Genomic DNA, 20,538 nt, shown 5'->3' on the forward strand with positions numbered 1-20,538 from the left:
GGAGCGTGGTAGCTATATAGGCTGCCGGGCTCCGCCCACAAACCCAGGCCGCTACTCTGCCTTCCTACTTATGGTTGGAGCCCTATAGCCGATATGGGTATGGACGACACAGAGTGACAAGGACTTACAACATATAACGGGCCTGAAGTGTGCCCTGGCCTAATGGATGGTATGCCAAAATAAGGGGACAAAAACATTCAGGTAGGGGTATGATTTTATTGGATCAGATCGTTCACTGTGCCAGTTTGACGAAAGCTTGTGCCATTTCCACTTGCGGGTTTGGGATGTACCAGGCGAAGCAGGTGGAATTCCACCTTCCTAGCTTCTTGATGACATGGTCGGGGACCTCGTGTCGAGAGGCGGTCAAGGCTGCTCCGATGCGAAAGGAGTGGCCCGAATACTGAGTAGGATTGAGGTGTAGGGTGCGTAGAAGGATCCTCACGTGGTTGATGTACTGACTGGTGCTCAGTGGTTTGACCAGAAAAGGGAGTAGAGGAGTAGAGTCTGATTGTGCTGGTAAGTGTGTGAGTAGGCGGTCCAATATGGTAACTGGGCACCAGGTGTTGTTTGTTTTGTATATGCCAACGTCTACGCCAGGGCCTGACTGCTGGGTTTTGCACGCGGTGAGATGGAGCGTGAATCGGTCTTGATGGCGGACCAAATGCTGTCTGCGGAGAACTCGGCCGGCAGGGCTGCTATAGGTAAACTCACCCGGTCGAAGGAACCCGTAATACGCCAGCTAGATGGCTACTTGTATAACCAGGCTTGGGAGCAGGCCGAACGGAGAGGCGGCGAGGATGGTAGACATGTCTCTAAAGATGGTGCTGGTTATGGGTAGGCGTTTATTGTTGAGGACTGGTTGTCGTTTCTGGACTCCGCGTAGGGCAGCTCTGACTGCGTGAGACGTGAACAGCGAGGGTTTGGTCGGATCTTGTAAGGCCAGAAAGTGCTGGACGCCTGCCAAGTAGAGACGGATGGTGTTGTAGGACAGGGACTGGCAACTGTGGCAGTAAGAAACAAAGGCCAGTATGTGCTTGACGTCTGCGGTAGTGTTCGCGGAGTGGTGCGCCAGAAACTTGCTAAAGGCGTCCCAAGCTGCACGGTTGGCTTTAAGAGTGTTGTGAGAGAGTGACTGGTTGATCAGCTGGGTCGCTTGCTGTAGGTGCTGTTTTAGTCCAGGGTCAGGTGACACCAAGGAGGTATAGGAGCTGGAGTTTGATCGGCTCTGGGTCTCTGCTGAAAAAAGGAAGCATAGTTAAAGCGAGATAGGGCATCTGCGGCAAGATTACACTTGTCGGGGGGGAAGGAACAGTGGACGTTAAATTGGTGTTGCAAGGACAGTTGCACCTGGCGACGTAGAAAGGACATTATTACGAGGGACTTGGACCTGCCCTTGTTGATAATGTCGGCTGTGGCCTGGTTGTCGGTGGTGAAGGCTACCGTTTGTCCTGCCCACTCGTAGCCCCAGAGTTGGGCGGCTGCTACGACCGGGTATAGCTTGAACAAGGAGGAAGTCTGGGTGAAGCCTGGAATTGCTAGTATCTCTGGCAGCCATGGTCCTGCGAACCAGTGGTGGCCAAAAATTGCCGCAAAGCCTGTAGAGGCTGCGGCGTCGGTCACTACTTGTGGGGAGAGGGGCGAGATTGACGATATGAACATAGAAATACCGTTCCAGTTAGTGAGAAACTCTTCCCACATTGAGAGGTCCGCTAGAGCTGCGGTATCTAGTTTGAGGATCTGATCGGGGTCCTGTGAGTGGAAAAGGAAAACCAGGAGGCGCGAGACGAAGGACCGTCCTTGAGGGATGATCCTTAAAGCGAAATTGAGCATTCCCAAGAGGGACTGCAACTGCTTCCTGGTGCATCCCTGCGTCTGGGTGAAACTTTGCAGGACTGCCCTGATGCGGGTCAGTTTGTGGGGGGGGGGGGAGGCTGGCTTGCATCAAGATGGTGTTCAGGTTAATTCCGAAGAAGGTGATGGAGTGTGCTGGACCGTCCACTTTATGTTCCGCAATGGGAATGTTGAGATTCCTGAAAACGAGTCTTAACTTGTCGAGATCTCCTGGGGGCGTGCTAGGTTGCTCGATCAACAAGAAGTCGTCCAAGTAGTGGATGACTTCCTGACACTGGGCTTGGTGCTAGAGTATCCAGGTGAGAGTCTGTGCTAGACTTGGAGCCCAAGGTCAGCTTGGTAGCAAAATAGTATGACTCTCTCCATTTAATGCCATGCCAACACCAGAGGGATGGGTGGATAGGCAGGAGTTTGAAGGCGTCTGAGATGTCGGCCTTGGAGAGCCAGGCGCCTGTGCCGGTTTTGATTATGGCTTTGATTGCCATGTCTACGGACGTGTGTTTTAGGGAGAACTCCTCCGAGGGGATTAAGGAGTTCAGGCTGGGGGTAGGGGGAAGAATGAGGCGCAGACAGATCGTACACCAAACTGACTTTATTCGAGAACTTGCCCTTGACAAGTCCAATAGGGCTGACTCTCCATGTGTTGAAGGGGGGCCTAGTGAAGGGGCCTATGATGAAGCCTCGTTCTAGCTCCGTCTGCAAGAGCTGGTCTATGGCCTGCTCGTCTGTAGCAGCTGAGCGTAGGTTCCTACACTCGTGAGTTGTGTGGGGGAGGGAAATGAGGCCTGTGTGAAATCCTGCTGTGAAGCCTTGGATGAGGAGGTGTTGAGAGAGGGGGTGGGGTGGGAGGTAAGGTAGAGCTCCAGCCAGGAGATATTTATACGGCCTAGTCAAGTCTTCTTTTGTTGTTTGACTTGGCATAGGGTTCTGGGGTGTGCTCTGTGGCATGTAAGGCAGACATGGAGTAGACGACATTGGCTGAAGTTGCAGGAGCCGTAGATGAAGTTATTACAGATGGCCGCTTCCCCTGCAGTCTGTACTGGGCGCCCAAACTTGTCCGCCTGAGTCGTCTGCTGAGTGGCCGGTAGGCTCGGAGCTGCCCTTGAGGTGGAGGGGAGTTTAAACGGGCGACTGTTGGCGGTGTGTGTGGAGTATTGGCAAATAGCACATAAGGGTGAGCGCAGGCCGGCGAAGTGATGGCAGAACAACTCGGTGTCCATGAGATTCCAATCTGTTGTGGTCTGGAATTGTAGCAGCCTGGCCGCTGCTTTGGCTGAGAAGGAGTGGTGGTCGTCGTAAAACTAAAAGCCTCCGTATTTGTAGCCCAGATCCACCAAGGTGTGGAGATAAAGGTCCATTTCTTCCCTCCTATTGGGGGAGGCAGAGCATAGGACGTCCCTGAGCATCCCAAAGGCCAACGCGAATTCCGGGACAGATAATTTGCGGTTGAGCCTTGGATCTTTTGCCTTGAGGACCACTGAGATGTCTCCCCAGGCGTAGGCCTTGTTCTCTGCTAGGTTGTGGACTGAAATGAGGAGGGAGGCAAGGTTGACGTCCTTGCCGTCCAGGATGTCCTTCCTAATGTTGGCGGGGACCAAGTGTACTGGGAGGACTACGGAACATTTGCCTGCGGGTGTAGCCGGGGGAGGTGTCTGCAGTTGGACTGTGGGCGGGTCGGGGGTGGCCGTAGTTGGGCGAGTCTCCAGAAGAGTCATTCTCGCCTGCATGTCTGTGACTGTGGTAGAGAGGGTTAAAATCATGGTGTGAGTTGGGACACAGCGGCGGATATGGACTGCAAGGAGGCCTGCTGGGTACTTGGTCCGGGTGAGGCTGGCGGGAGATCGTTTGAGGCTGGAGGCGGGAATAGGAGCCTAAAAAGTTCTGCCTTCCTGGCTGTGGCTGGAAAAGGCACCTGCTTGCGCCTCAACTCTGCCGTCAACTTGGGGATGGTCCATCCCTTGAAGGAGTGTGAGCTGCCGCTCTCTGAAGCGGGGGGCGGGGAGTGAGGGGCAAAAAGGTCTTGGCTGCCGGCCTGAGACTCAGGGTGATTCGTGCGCTGGGTTGTTTCTGTGACCTGCGGGGAATGGGGGTATTTTTTTTTTTTTACCTGTAGAAATTACGTCCTACCTGGGATGCAGGAAGGAGCTACTGAGCTTGACTGACCTGTGGGAGAAATGACAATATTAGGGACGGGGGGGGGGGGGGTTAGCTGATCTCGATTGATACTAAGTGGGTAAAACGAATGAGGAGGTGCGGCGGTGGAATTAATGGCAGAAATGTCCCATGACAGAGGCATGTGTCGGTGCGTTGCAGGTCTGGCCGGCAACGAGCGGGCTCTGGAGTATGTACTGAAATGTGGCCGACACCGCTTGGGTACGCTTGAGCCGAGCCTGCTTGCGAGGATGTGCAGGGACCCGAACGTAAACAAGTGTCAATGACATGGGTGACCGCAATTCCCATGACAGAGATTCGGACCAGTGCGGCGAGGTGCGACTTGCAGAGTGCAAATTCTGGAGCATGTACTAAAATGGGGCCGGGATGAGTGGGGCACGTGGGTGGGACTGCATCTGAGGGTGTGCGTGGGCTTGCTGGGGTGTGTGTGGGTTGGGCGAGTGGCGGAAATGTCCCATGGCAGAGACCTGAACCGGTGCGGCGCGCTTGTGACTAGCACCTGCTGGGCTCTGGAGCATGTGCCGAAACGGGGCCGGGCAGGGTTCGGGCCTGCTGGAGTGAGCTGCGCCTGAAAAATGCTTAGATTCAAGCAGATGTGTGGCAGCTAGGTGAGTGGCCGAAATGTCCCATGTCAGAGGCGTGAATCGGTGCGCTGCTATGCGACTGACGACTACCGGCTCTAGTACATGTACTGAAATGGGGCCGATAGTGATTAGGACATGGTGCAGGGGCGGGTTTGTGTGAAAGTGTGGGGTTGCATCAGACGCGTGAGGTGTTACCCCATGGCGGGACGTGGAGTGGGGCTCTACTCATGCGACTGGCGAGGGCTGAGTACTGGGCTATGTGCCGAAATGGGGCCAGCCCTGGGGGTGCATTCGTGATGACACGGCAGTACGGGTGCCATGGTGCTGCAATGGGTGTCTGAGATGGGGCTGAGTGCTTGTGACACCAGAGGGACACCTGTCAGTGTGCTGGGCTGTGTGTGGGGAGAAACGATGCTGGTGCGTGCTGAGTGAGGGTGACACGTGACCGCGGGGCGAGGGAAGGCTGGCAGGGGGGGAGGTTACTCCGGCGGATGCGTTGGGTGGATGTGCCACGGGCACGTCCATGATGTGAGCGGCTACTGCGGCTAAAGGCGACCCGGCGTGGGTGGTGCCTAGCCTGACTGAGGCACTGGGTGTCCCAGGGCGGGCACGTTCGTGAGGCGGTATCGTGGGGCAATGTGTCACTTACCTGGAAACCAGCCGGACGCGATGTTGCGAGCGAGGGGGACGAAATGCCTGGGTGTTCGTTCGCTGGTAGAGTCGCTTTGTGACGTCAGACGTGCGCCGGGAAGTACGTCCTGGGCATGGGGAACTGACGGAGCCCGCAGCGGAGCGTGGTAGCTATATAGGCTGCCGGGCTCCGCCCATAAATCCAGGCCACTGCTCGGCCTTCCTACATATGATAACTAAAGGGACTAGTTACCAGTGACTTATGCTATATGCTATGGGACATAACACTTGTCATATGTGAATTCAAATGGTGTACACTATTTTATTATGTGACTTTAATGGTTTTTGCAATAAATATAAAACATTTTACATAATGTGTTGTGTTGTTGATATTTGGATGGCACCAAGAAAGTAATTTGTATTTTCTCAAATCACATTGTATTTCTAGATTATGTGTAGAGATGCAGTGCCATCATTCACCCATCAACATACCTAGACGATAATTTGGGCATAGAACTAGTCACCAGAACGTCCAGCAGTGGTGCAGTGAGTAGCACTTTCGCCTAGCAGCAAAAGGTTCGCTGGTTCGAATCCCAACCACGACACCATCTGCCTGGAGTTTGCATGTTCTCCCTGTGTCTGCGTGGGTTTCCTCCGGGTACTCCGGTTTCCTCCCACACTCCAAAGACATGCTGGTAGGTAAATTGGATCTCGTCCAAATTGGCCCAGTATATATGCATATATGTGTGTATGACTGTGTGTCCCTAGCGTGTCATGATCCTACGGGGTAAAAATGACCGCACCAGCAAAGCAGATACTGGCTGGAAAAAGCGCCCAGAAGCGATTCAGTTTGCATGCGTTGCGCTATACAAGTCATTCATTCATTCATTCATTCAAGGAGAACAGTGAGCAACACAGCAGTGACATCAACAAATCTCACTCCAAATCTTCTGAGACCAACAACCAAAGCAGCAGTGCCTTTCATCTCACACTGCAGATATACAGCTTTTAGGTAGTATACACAGGAGTGCCTAGGCACCCTCACAAACAAGTCTTAAATACCGTATTTATCGGCGTATAACACGCAACGGCGTATAACACGCACCCCAAGTTTAGGAGGGAAGTTTAAGGAAATAAAATACATTTTAAATGTCCATCAATGCAGTCTTATCAGTGTCTCCATCTGCAGCCTTGTCCAGTGTCTCCATCTGCAGCCTTGCCCAGTGTCCATCTTCAGCCTTGCCCAGTGTCCATCTGCAGCCTTGCCCAGTGTCCATCTGCAGCCTTGCCCAGTGTCCATCTGCAGCCTTGCCCAAAATTGCAGCATGATTTTTTAAATGTTAGCACCGCCGAGATACACAGAGCTGGATGCCCTGTGTATTCGGCTCCTCTCGGCTCGTCTCGCAGTCTGGCTCCTATGATGGACACAACACCTGTCCAATGGTGGGACATAAAGGCTAGGAGGCGGGACTGGGTGTGACTGCTAGCGGAGCCGATTACACAGTACACTCGGCTCGGTCTATTTCAGTGGCGCTCGCTCCTCTTCCCCTTTAGAGATAGCGGGGATCGGAGTATAACACGACCCCGGGATTTTTCCCTGATTTTAAGGGGAAAAAAGTGTGTGTTATACGCCGATAAATACGGTACCTTTCCCGGTTAGTGAATATTAAGGTAGTGCAACCTGTTTGCAAATATACAGAGGGGTTGATTTACTAAAACTGGAAAATGCAAAATCTGGTGCAGCTCTGCATAGAAACCAACCAGCTTCCAGGTTTCATTGCTAAAGCTTAATTTATCAAACTGAAGTTAGAAGCTGACTGGCTACCATGCACAACTATACCAGATTCTGAGTGCACCAGTTTTAGTATTTCTTCCCCAGAATATCCATGCAGGCAACTGCTTATGGAAACAATAGCCAGCTTAACATGCAATTTGTTGCATTAAGATTCACTGCAGTTTCAAGATATAGCTTTTTCTTATAGAGGTTACCTTCACAATCTATATCGATAAGTTAATTTACCTCTTTGGAAGGATTCATTGGCAATGTGAAGATTGTCTTCCAGTAGGACCAGACAAACAGAAGTATAAAGAAGTGATACGCTATCAAGCAGAGAACTGTAGAAACAAAAATAAAGACAGTATTGCAAATTAAGAGTTACATTCTGTTAAATGGTCATTCCTATAAAACCCACATAATAAACTGAGATTTCATTCTGAGGACATGTGTCTTTTTGAACCAGAGTAACTGATGTAACTAAAGTGGAATTTAATAAAAGGAACTGACAATTGAATACTTATAATTTAGCTCTGCGTTGGCTCCTGTGGGTTTCTTAGATCCATTAAAGACTCCAGTAACTCAGTCACATCTCTACCCACAAGGCCATAATCTAGGTATCACAACTGGGCTTTACAATAATCAACAGTATGCAGAATCTCGTAAAAAGTCTGCCGTGAAAACCGAGGGGAAAGCCGAGAACCTGGCAGGAAAACTGCCATGGAGCTTTGGCCGGGAATCCCGGCCATGTGTATGCTCCATGGGCACTGCCTCTCAGTGTTTCCCATAGAGTATTAGTAAATTTGCCGCCAGGAATCCCAACGGGAAAATAGAGAGCAGGTTCCCGTCGAGATTCCCGTCTGTTTTCCTGACGAGAAAACTGCTAGGAAGCATACACATGTCCAGTTTTTCCGACCAAAAGCTCTCTTGCCAGTTTTCCTGTCAGGAAAACCGGTCGTGTGTACGGGGCTTGAGAGTTTTTGAAAACCTTGATTGAAATTCAACTTGTCAACAGTCACATACAACTTAAATATTAGATTGAGATGGTGCTGGCCTTTAAGACTATATTCTGTTCCCTTTAACTATCTATTTTATCTTTCTATGTGCATTAAATGAAATCCAATGCTTAGTTACCTCTTCAAAAAGACCTATACTCTAGTCCAATTTTTTCCCTAAAAAATCACCCCTCTATGCAATCAACATAAACGGTACATACAGATAGATAGTAAACCTTTATACTGGAATCCCTATTGGTGACAGTCACATTCCCAAATGCTTTAGTGTGCTGTAGACTAATGATCTGAATTAATCAGAGCAGCTGACTGTCTGGCTCGGTTTGAATGGCGCTCTCCCAGGTCCCTTTGGTTGAAGTCATGTGACCAATGTTTTGGCATTTGATCACATGACTGGCAGTGGTAGAAAAAATTCCCTGATTTCAGAGAAAAAAAATATTTCTCATCTATCTGTACCTTTCATACTCACTAATTAGAGGTCTTATTTTTCTCAAGAAACGTAAAAAATAAGAGTACAGTGGAACCTCCGATTACGAGCATAATCCGTTCCAAGACTATGCCCGTAATCCAAAGTACTCACATATCAAAGCAAGTTTCCCAATTGAAGTCAATTGAAATGAAAATAATTTGTTCAGCATTGACTTCAATGGGATGTAATACCGCATGCGGCCAGAGGCGGGGGGCGCCGGAGAGCCTCGGAAACGACCGAAAAGGCCCGACGACACTTCGGCTGACCTCGGCAAACCTCGGAAAGACTTTCTACCTGAGATTTGCTGAGGTCAGCCGTGCTGTCCTTGGGTCTTCCCGTGCATTTCCGAATGGTGCCGATCTGCGACGTTCGGCTCTGCTCGGCTCCGGCACACCCCCACCTCAGGCCAAAAGCAGTACTGCAGACAGCTTTGGCCTGAATCATGCTTGTTTTGCGAGACAACACTCGCAAACCGAGTCAGGATTTTTTTAAATACAGTGCTCATATTGGGAAACGCTTGTTAACCGTGTTACTCGCAATCCAAGGTTCCACTGTACTATTCTTTAAACATTCTGGGTTCCAATAGTCAGATCATGTGCTGCCAAATGACTATCAAACTGTACTATCTAACAAAGTCCACCTGCTGAAATTGTGCAGGGTGGCACAGAATATATATCTCCAGTCTCCTCATACAATAAGGGCAGAGCACATACTCCAAAGAGAGGTGTTAGTGTGAGGCTGGTCATTATTTGGTATGAGTGGTCCCAACATAGACCCCCACCCCCTGTTACTCTATTTAGTCCACTGACCACTCCCCCTATCTGAGGTGCTCCTGGGAGCGAATCCCAGGCCAGGCAGTGGGATCACTGATTTATTCTATTAAATATTACAGCTTGATATTTACAGACTGGCAGTATACAAGCTGTAGAACGCAATCCTGCATTAGAAGAAAAAAAACAAAAAACTATACTTATCCTGTAAACAGTATAGACACACTTTAAGCTGGGCACGGGCATTTATGTTTTCTGATAAATACATAAATATTCATGCTTATAACATAAAAGCATATTTTTATAAACTGATTACATGAACTGTGTCAGTCTTCTCTTGGGAGCACAACTGTCTGTTGGCTCCCGGCATTTCCCCCCCTCCTGAGCTTGCTCCAGGCTAAGCAACCGCAAAGACAGCCTGAGTGTGCTTTGAACAACCACAGGTGTTAAACAGTAATTATCCACTATCCCCTACCATCTATAGCATTTTAAGACGTTGTATTAATCTACCTTGCAGACTCCTAAAGGTAGTCATACACAACTTGGTTTTCTGAACTGAAGAAAATCAGTTGATTCCAATGGATGGAAAAGTCTCCACTGCCTGTTATTGTATTCAAGCAGCTGCAGCACCCCTGGCTACCCAAATATCCCAACAGGATGATAACTTCCCACCCAATTTTAACATCAAATTTTGTTTTGCTAGGGGTGCTTGCAGGGCCATTAAGGGCCTAACTTTCGGCTGATTCAGCAAGAATAAGACAAAATGTGTGGCATCTTGGCCATCTTTAGGCTCATTGGCTTTGTGCTGTATTTAAGAAAGTTTACAATGTACCTGGGGTTGCTATTATCCCATCATCTCCACTCACATTAAAGAAAATGAACAGAATTTCTGCTCTTTCTTTACATTAGGATTTCAAGTAAGTGGGGGGTGGTTTGAGAGTGGGGTGGGGTTGAGGAATGTGACATTTTTATGTTACATCTTAAATTTAGGCCTCGAAGGTGGAGTATGCTTTGAACTAAGACAAAAGTTGACACCAGGTGCCAGAAGTTGCTGTACAAGCTTAGATGTTCTGAAAGATGAAGCCTACACACCATTAGGCAAGCTCTGCGCTGCTCTCATGTGACAACATGGGAGCCTGGCACTGGGACACTCTTTTTGGAGACAAGGTTACATGTTTCCATATAGCACCAGGTACATGAAGTACCAGATATTTCCCAGGACTCCGGAGAAAGAACAAAGGTGTGTGTTGGCACCTTAATGTTCAACTCTGGCCTACCACACCAACAGAAAGTATTTTTTATTTTTGTTTTTTATTTTACTAGCCTTTATCACACATCCTTTAGGGTTGTCTTCCTATTTAGTCTTCTCATAGTGGTAGGCTGTCCTGGATGATGCAGAGAGCAGCACTAACATGACGACATGATCACTGCCCTCTGCAACAATAATCAGTATGAGGCGTGTTTCACGCTATTTGCCATGACGGGTAGTTTTTAGTGCCTGGAACGGACTAATGCAGTTTTAACTGCTATTTGGATTATCAAATACTTATATATATTTGCGCAGTGTGGGAGAGCTGGCCTATACCCCATTTGAAGTCCTTTAGGACGAAACGCGTTGGTTTACTGCCAGTCAGATCTGCAGATTTTGCTTGTTTTTGGATTTCTTAGTCCTCACATCGATTTTATTTTGCACACATCATCAGAATGTCAGTACTCTTATTTTAAATAAACACATTCATCTTTGATCTACACTATGTGGAGGCCTTTTTTCCTTTTTGACCCAATTTTATGATAATCTGTCGGACGAGATATCCGTGCATGCCATCAGAATTTCCGGTGATGGGACGACAGAGTTCCAGTTTTCATCTAAGCGTGTTTGACTCACTGTGTCGCTGGTCCACAGTCTCTGGTAAGAGTACCTACCCTCCCCCCTGGGTGGGGGTAGGGTAGGTACAACCCTTTGTGACCCTGTTGCAGATGACTGTCCACTACTGTCTCCCCTGCATAGACTTTTGCTTCCAATCTTCTATTACCAAATTTGTTCAGCTTGCCATGTGAACTTTCTGATGTAGATACAGGTGGACTTTTCTGCATCAGTTGAACCTCAAAATTCAACCTATTGTGACTAATAGCAATTGATTCCATACTCCATGTTATTTTAGCATTCATACACTTTATTATCGGTATCTAACCAATCTTTTGGTAATTCATGTGCTTACATTGTGGTGGTGTTACATATATTTACCTTTGATCATAAATACTAGGGTTGTCCCGATACCACTTTTTTGAGACTTTTTTTTTCAAGTACTCGCCGATATGTGACAGTATTTTTTATTTTTTTTTAAAACAAGATTTTTATTTTATTTTTTTACAGTGATTTTTTTTAGGGGGGGGGGTGGATTGTCAGTGTGTTTTTTATTTTATTTACATTTTTTTTTTTTTTTATATATTTATTGCAATTTTTTTTTTTTTAATCGGCTCTGTTGGGGGTCTTTGGAGAGATATCAGGGGTCTTAACAGACCTCTGACCTTTAAGACAGAGAAAGGAACTAAGCACACAGATTCCCCAGTCCCTTTCTCTGCAGCCTCAGCTGAAATGAATGCAGGGAAGATCCTCTCCATTTATAAACTGAAGCATCGTAAACACAGGTTACGATGCTCAGTTATATGAATGGACAGAGTCAGTGATCACTGACTCTGTTCATTCTGAAAAGGTAGGAGCCGGGTTTAGCCGGGTTTAGCTCCTACCTCTGCTCTTCATCCTGACAAATTGAGAGGGTAGTGGGACAGCACGTAACACGGGGGAAAGAGAGCACAGCACGTAACACGGGGGAAAGAGAGCACAGCACGTAACACGGGGGAAAGAGAGCACAGCACATAACACGGGGGAAAGAGAGCACAGCACGGGGGAAAGAGAGCACAGCACGGAGCACGGGGGAAAGAGAGCACAGCACGGAGCACGGGGGAAAGAGAGCACAGCACGGAGCACGGGGGAAAGAGAGCACAGCACGGAACACGGGGGAAAGAGAGCACAGCACGGAAGGGGGGGGGAGAGAGCACAGCACGGAACACGGGGGGAAAAGAGAGCACAGCACGGAACACGGGGGGAAAAGAGAGCACGGCACGGAACACGGGGGAAAGAGAGCACAGCATAGAACACGGGGGAAAGAGAGCACAGCACGGAACACGGGGGAAAGAGAGCACAGCACGGGGGAAAGACAGCATAGAGCACGGGGGAAAGACAGCACGGAGCACGGGGAAAGACAGCACGGGGGGAGAAGACTTGCAACTCCCCTGCCTGCCCAGGTATCGGCTGACGCATCGGAGCATTTCCCCCGAGTACAATTACTCGGGGAAATGCTTGGTATCGGTACCGATACCGATACTAGTATCGGTATCGGGACATCCCTAATAAATACACAGTGGATATACAGTCATTGATTTTGCACACATGATGTATTAGGACTTATTCACTTTATTGGTACACAACCTCTCATCACAGCACGTATGTGCCCACATTGTGTTGGTGTCACACATATTCAACATTTGTTTTATACACATGTCACTTAGTGCTGCACTTTTTACCGTATTCTCCAAACAATACTGTAAGTGCAGGACAATTTTCTCAGGAAGGAAGAGGTGAGGACATCTTGTAGGAAAAAAGGCACTGCGGGTAGCTCAGGATTAAAGGTGAGTATTGCAGCCAACGTTTTTTTTTCCTTAAAACAAATTTATTATAACAAAAGGTGCATACATGTCATTACATACAACCACAGTGTTACTGATAACATGAGGGTGTGCAGCAATCAGAATACATACAGTTCAAGGCTGGCGTCATGAATAAGAAACCTATGAATACAAGATTAAAAAATAACAGAAGAAGAAAGAGTAGTATCTGGAGCCAAATGTGGGGGTCGCCCTGACCTGTAACAGTATACCCGGCTAGGGGCAGGCCACTCTTCGGGCAATACAGACCCAGAGTGCCCTGCGTGCAAGAATCAGAGTCTTGAAGCCAACGATTCCATATTTTGTCATATTTGGCTGGGCATTCCCTGTTAATGTATATAACCTTTTTATACGGTAAAGTATTATTTACCTCCACCTTCCACTCCATCAACCCAGGGTTCACGGTCCGCATCCACTGTCGGGCAATTACCTTCCGCACAGAGAACAATGTCTCATGCAAGAACGTCTTTGTGTATTTGTCTATGGTATCTGGGAACACCCCGAGTAGGCATGGTTTCGGGTCTAGGGTGACCGGAGAACCCATGTGGTCGTGTAGGAAGGTTACCACTTGCGCCCACAGGCCCTGTATCTTGAGACATGACCACATTAGTGAAAGAATGTACCCACCTCTCTCCCACACATCTGACAAAGGGTAGATTGGGTGTTTCTATATCTGGCCACCCGAAGGGGGGTGAGATATGCCTGATGGATAATGTAAATTTGAGTCAATCTGTCTGAGAGCTTGGGTGAGACGGCCTTGCAGGATTCTAGAGCCTCCTCCCATTCCTTATCCTCCAAGGGCCTATCACCCTTTCCCATCTAGGTTTGAGCTTATATGCCAACTTGGTGGATGCAGGGGTAGTAAGCATACTGTAGAAGGCCGATGTTAGTTTGCAGGGGTCAGTACTTTTGATTATGGCCATGAGTGGATTAGGGGCAGCCTGCGGTGTGGACTCCAAAAACTGACCCCGAGCCGCGTGTCTCACCTGCAAGAATCGAAAGAGCATGTACCTGTGGAGTGAGAATTCTTCGCTAAGCGTGGAGAAAGTTTTGAGGGTTCCATCAGCAAACAGTTGGTGCATGTAGAGAATGCCATGGTTAGACCAGAGGTCTACATCAGGCAGTTGTAGAAATTCTGTCAGAGTTTTATTATGCCATAGAGGGGTGTAATCGTTATAGGTTGGTATCCCGAGCTTGGCAGAAGCTAGGTCCCATATGCGTCTGTAGTGATATACCAGAGTCTGTCTGTCGTCTCCCTGTCCTGCACCACTAGAGCCCATCGCCAGCGAGGAGATTGAGTCCTCAGTGCGCCGAGCCCACCTCGGGCAAAGCAGTTAAAGAAACCGCTCCCTATCTGTCTTGTCAATATGGTACAGTTGGGATAATTGTAACGCAATATAGTAGAGATTGAAATCAGGGAGGGCTGTGCCCCCTCAGATATGTGGGGTTTTTAAGCACCTGCCAAGCTACCTTGTGTCTGTTGTTTCCCCATACGAACGGCTTGAGAAGTGCCTCAAGGGATTTAAAGTGTTTCAGGGGTAAGTACACTGGGGAATGCCAGAGAACATAGAGGTTAACCCGGCCCCAGACCCCTAGTGGCAGACGGGCCGAGGTTCTTAGTTTGAACTTAACATGGGAAATGAATGGATCTAAATTTAAGTGTATATAATCTGGCGGTGTTCTGGATACGTTTATCCCTAAGTATTTTATGGTACTGACTCGTTGTAATGGCAAACTGTCTTGGAATTCAGTCGGTGGGAAGCTGTCGAGTGAAAGAACTTGGGATTTCCCCCAGTTGATTTTTAGCCCAGAAAAAGTCCCAAACCGTTCAATTGTCTGGAGAGCCTCGTGTAGTGAGGGGCCTGAGTCCACCACGTATAACAGTGTGTCGTCTGCATACACGCTAATCTTTTCAGTCAAAGTGCCAGAACTCAGTCCCCTGATCTCCGGATTAGCTTAGATGGACATGGTCAAGGGCTCTGCGGCCAGGGCATACAGCAGTGGTGAAAGAGGGCAGCCCTGTCTCGTGCCTCTACTGAGGTCAAACAGTCGACACGGCCAGCCATTAGCCACCACCCTGGCCACAGGTGCCCGATACAGCAGCTGGACCCACCTGATGAACCGTGGTCCAAAGCCATATCCCTCCAAGCAGCTCCAGAGATATCCACACTCAACTGAATCAAACACCTTTGCTGTGTCTAACGTCACCACCACCCGTGACCCAACTTAAGCATGTGTAGCCTGGAGGTTGATGTATAGTTTACATAGATTAAAAGAAACCTGCCTGATCCGCATGTATAAGGGACAGAATGACTTGGTTCAATCTGAGGGACAACACCTTGGCTAGTATTTTTATATCCACTTGCAGAAGAGAGATGGGACGATAGGATTCAGGGTAGCCCGGGTCTTTCCCAGGTTTGGGGATAAGGACTATCATCGCTTCCTGCATAGAGGGGGGGCAGAGTGAAGGTTTCAAATAGGTGATTAAATAATGCAAGCAGCTTGGGAGTTAGTAGTTCACTAAATTGGGAGTAAAACTCAACAGGGAGACCATCGGAGCCCGGGGATTTGGATCTAGCGAAACTGGCGATCGCAGCATCTATTTCTTTTGTGGTAACGGGTGCCTCAAGCGAGTCCACCTGATCCTTCATCAGTTGGGGGAAGGTGATACTGTGGAGAAAAGCAGTCTGCAAGTCCGTCGGATCAGTCACTGTCGTTTTATAAGTCCGCAAAAAAATCCCTGAACTCAGAGGTTACGCTACGTGGGTCCGTGATCCATCCACCCCCCTGGTCCGTGGAGGGTGATGACAACTGGGGGTCTATTTTCGCTATGCACTAAGAAAAGCTTTTGACCAGCCTTCGTATACTGTAGTTGGGTTACCACCCTAGTTTGCATTTTAAGCTGAACTGCTGTTGCCGGGGTGGTATTGGCAGTGTATTCTCGTTCAGTAGAGACTAGCTCCGACACCGCCCTGTCAAACGCGCCAGCGGAGTCCGCCTTGATTTTATTTATGTGTGAGATCAGGGTATTACGGGCGTATATTTTAAATGAGTCCCAGATTGCGGCTATAGAGGCCGTGAGATCGTTTTCCAAAAAATACTGCCTCCATTGGGCGATGAGCTCATCATCCTCCAGAAGCAGTGAGAGCCAGAACGGATTCAGTTTCCATGACCTCTGCGGTTTGTCAATAGGGACACTGAGGGTGGGGAGGAGAAGGAGGAGTATGCTCGAGTATGCGGGAAGTTGTGGAGATGAGTCTAGAGAATTTAGTCGCATCAGCGCTAATGTCCGATATCTGTGCCGTTTGCAGTCTATCTAGGGACGGACATAGTGTAGTATTGAAATCGCCCAACCATATTGCCGGTACTGTGGGGTTACGAGACATGAAGGCAAAGCCCTCCAGAACCACAGTGGCGCTAAAGGGAGGAGGTATGCAAAAAGCCATGAGAAGGAACTGTTCACCATATAACTTGGCATGGAGAAATACATACCGGCCATTGGGGTCAGTGATGAGTTCACACAGTTCAAAATGTACAGATTTGGCAATTAATACAGAGACACCCTTCGCGTGAGTCGTGTGGGTGGAGTGATACGCCCAATCCACCCAAGGGCGGCAGAGGGACATTTGAAGTCGGCCCTCAACCAGCACCACCACATCTGCACGTTGCTTTTTGAGGAATGCAAGGGCTGCCGAGTGTTTAATTTTCTCGCGCAGACCCCTCACATTCCATGTAAGGAATTTTATAGCTGTCATGTTTCCGTACAAGGGACATAACCTCGCCTTAGTAAAACAGAGATCCTAAGACACAGTGAAAAATTATATATGTAACATGACTGAAATACATTAAACATTGTGTGAGGTATCCCCTCAACATATACACAATTACCCACGATCGGTTCCTGAAACACTGTATGCACACTTAAAAGTTGTAAAAATAACTGTTCAACACTCCCCTCCCCCTCCCCACCTTACACCCACCCCAACTTGTGTAGGCATGATCCCTTAACAACACTGGACTGCCATCTGGGAAAAACAGTAGCTTCACATGGAAGAAGAAAATGAGGAACAGTCTTAGCCACTGGGTCAAGTAGTGGTTCTGAGCCAGCTCCCACCGACAAAGATGAAGGGGGGGCCTAGGTGTGCCCCCCAGCGTATTAGTGGAGGAAAAACGCATTAAGACCCAGTTTCTCTGTTCATCTACATAGTCATGGTTCCCAGTGGTTAGTGGGGCGTAAATTCGCTGCACTGTGCATGCGGCTTGTAGGACTACAGTGTGGTAATTCAATTCAGGGGTAGGAAAGAGACACCCATGGAGGGGGCAATGAAATGCATCAAGTCGACTCAGCATATACCAGAGAAAAAAAAAAAAAAACGGGAAAAAAGGTCCGGTTCACTGAAAGACCTGTAGCAGGTTGCCGAACAGCATTTGTGGTGGCGTGTTTTGCGGAGATACAGGATTCCACCTGCCCCCTTAGACCAGGAAGGGTATATTGATGTGTACTCGCCAACGTGTAGCGTAGGTCGGAGTAGCAATGTCACACGGGTAGTTAAATCAGGCCAAGTAGTAGTGTACACTGGGGATAAAGGTATCTTACCATATGGCTCACCGGGTGCACGGTCAGTCATCTCTCCCAGGCGCAGGCCTGCGCTCCAGCCAGGAGATGATCTCCGCAGGATCCTCAAAGAACGATACTCGGCCATCATGTTCCACTCTCAGGCGTGCCGGGAAAAGCATAGAATACTTCAGGTGAATGCTGCGCAGCCTGCGTTTGGCCTCCACGAAGCTCTGCCGTCGTTTCTGTATCTCGGCCGAAAAATCAGGGAATATTGCTACTTTGACGTTGCCTACTGGGATGTTACCCTTCTCTCGCCGGCCTAAGCGCCGCATCCCGGTCTTTATAATTTAAAAGCTTTGCAATAAATGTATGGGGGGGAGCTCCTTGAGGAGGAGGTTTAGCAGGAATCCTATGTGCCCTCTCCACCGTCAGCATGAGGGAGAAGGCCTCCTGACCATATGTGGTCACCAAGAGCTATTCCAGGAACGACATTGGGTTTCTACCCTCCGCCCCCTCCGGGAGACCGACGAAGCGGAGATTGCACCTCCTGAGGCGATTTTTTATGTCATCTTGCTTGGCGATTAACTGGTTAATCTGCCTCTGCATATGTTCAGACCCGGCCTGAAGTGGAGGCAGGACATCTTCCACCGTGCTGATACGGGTTTCTGTCTCCATGACCTGGTCGCAAAGTTTCTGGAAATCCTGTCTAATCAAAGAAATTTCCACCTTGACCTCTTTGATCTGGGCAGTGAGAGAGGTCCTGCAGAGTGTAATCGCCTCCAACAGTTTGTCTGTGTCCCCCTGCCTGCATTCTCCCCCCGATTTCTCAGCGCCGCCATCTTCTTCAGCCTCCTCACCATCATTCCGGCGGTACTGTGCGAAATTCGCTGCGGTGGACTTTTGACTCTTTGGGGGGACATGGTAACGGGTGTGAGGAGCGGGAGTTGGAGCCAATCAAAGTGGGTTATGCAGAGCGGGAAGAGGGTCTACAGGCTGGTTCAGGGAACAGGAGGACCAGGATGCATAGGCCAAAGCCACCAACTTGCCTGAGTGCTGCTGTCGTGGGAGATGGTTACCGTGCTGGATAGCCAGATGCCTCAGGAGGCCAGACAGGGCATGAGGAGGGACTCCAGGCCCGATACAAGGACGGGGCCCAGCACTGGATCTGGAGGACCAAGATGGCCGCGGGTAGGCCAAAGCTGCGGACTTTCCCAAACCCGGCCGCCACACGGGAGGATCACCGCCTCGCCCGGGCCGCCGGGAGTCTGAGGAGGTCAGGCAGGGTGTGAGGCAGGACTCCAGGTCTGAAGGAAGGACAGGGCCCAGAGCTGGCTCCGGGATCGGGAGGACCAAGATGGCCGCGGACCTCCACGTGCAGGCCGAAGCCGTAGACTTTCCTAGATGCGGCCGCCATGGAGGTGAATCGCGGCTCTGCTCGGGCCGCCGATTTTCCAGGTACCCAGGGAGATTAGGCAGGGTATACAGAGGGACCCTATGTAGGTAGTCGACTTGATTGGCAGGGTAAATAGCACAGGATCAATCTTTGAAAAGGAGTACTGGACGGAGCTTAGAGACCACACGTCCTACTCCATGCTGCGTCGGGCCACGCCCCCGCAGCCAACGATTTTTAACAAAAAACATCCAGAGGGACATACTGTATATACAAAAAAAATTGCTTGGAGTTGGGTTTTAAAATGGAACAAAAATGTGAGATAGGAAACACCTGCTAGATAACCCTGGGTCTGACTTTTAAGGCACAGTAAACAATGTAGAAGTTTTAGAAAAAAATAACAATGTTTTATTGAAAAAAGTACATAGTATGAAAAGAGCATTTGAAGACAAGTTAAAAATCATATAAAATTATACAAAATATACAGTGAGCCCTTGTGTATCAATGCGTTTCACCGTTGGGCTTTATCAGGACACATTCAAGGTTCAAAAGTAGCAAGAAAGAAAGCGGGTCTCATTATCTGAAATAAAACACGTAAAACACACATTCAAAAAAGCACTGATCTGTCCCATATGTGCCTATGTTGTTGTTTTGTGTTTTTAGTTTTTTGCCTTTTGTACCCATATGTGCCTTGGCTCTTCTTTTGGACAGATCAGTGCTTTTTAGGATGTGTGTTATAATCATTAGCATAATTTTAAAACACACGTGTTTTATTTCAGATAGTGATACCCGCTTTCTTTCTTGCTACTTTTGAACCTTGAATGTGTCCTGATGAAGCCTAACGGTGAAACGCATTGACGCACAAGGGCTCACTGTATATTTTGTATAATTTTATATGATTTTTAACTTGTCTTCGAATGCTCATTTCATACTATGTACTTTTTTCAATAAAACATTCTAAAACTTCTCCATAGTTTATTGTGCCTTAAAAGTCCGACCCAGGGTTATCTAGCAGGTATCCCCTCTGTTTTGTGTTCCCCTTAATTTACGGATGTGGCAATGTGAGAGCTTCCCTTCTCATTTTCATAAAATGTGAGATACTTACATTAGCTCCAGTGGTTCAATGCCCACAAAGTTCCTCGCTGGTGCCTGCATCTTCTCCCCAGATTCTTTCAGGCATAGGTCTTTGGCGATCTTGATTGGCAGTTGCAGGATAACGTAACTTCTATGCATGTGCAGAAGTTTAGTCATCCGGACATACAGGCACTGAGCTATGCGTGCCCGCAATAAAAATAAAAAAAAAGACTTTAGTTCCGACTTAAGATGTCTGCCGGATGGTTTAATGAAAAAACTGTACCATGTATGGCCAGCTTAACTCTTTTGAGCCTACCCATGGTCCTTTAAAGTGATGGATAGCCTAAGGCCTCGTACACACGACCGAGGAACTCGACGGGCGAAACACATCGTTTTGCTCGTCGAGTTCCTTGTGAGGCTGTCGAGGAACTCGGCGAGCCAATTTTCTCCATTCCCGTCGAGGAAAAAGAGAACATGCTCTCTTTTTGGCTCGACGAGTTCCTCGACAGTTTCCTCGTCGAAAAAAT

General features: G+C 48.5%; 1 protein-coding gene across 2 annotated transcripts in view; it reads right to left on the reverse strand.

Annotated features, from left to right (window-relative positions):
• Positions 1-20,538, reverse strand: part of ZDHHC2 (zinc finger DHHC-type palmitoyltransferase 2) — a 205,346-nt gene that overhangs the window by 102,693 nt on the left and 82,115 nt on the right. For both annotated transcript variants that reach the window (XM_040334664.1, XM_040334663.1), the window contains exon 3: positions 7,258-7,352. In XM_040334664.1, coding sequence (XP_040190598.1) covers positions 7,258-7,352 — 95 coding nt within the window. The remainder of the gene's footprint in view (positions 1-7,257; positions 7,353-20,538) is intronic.

The sequence above is a fragment of the Rana temporaria genome, chromosome 1 (genome assembly GCF_905171775.1).
Source record: "Rana temporaria chromosome 1, aRanTem1.1, whole genome shotgun sequence".
Classification (NCBI taxonomy): Eukaryota; Metazoa; Chordata; class Amphibia; order Anura; family Ranidae; genus Rana; species Rana temporaria.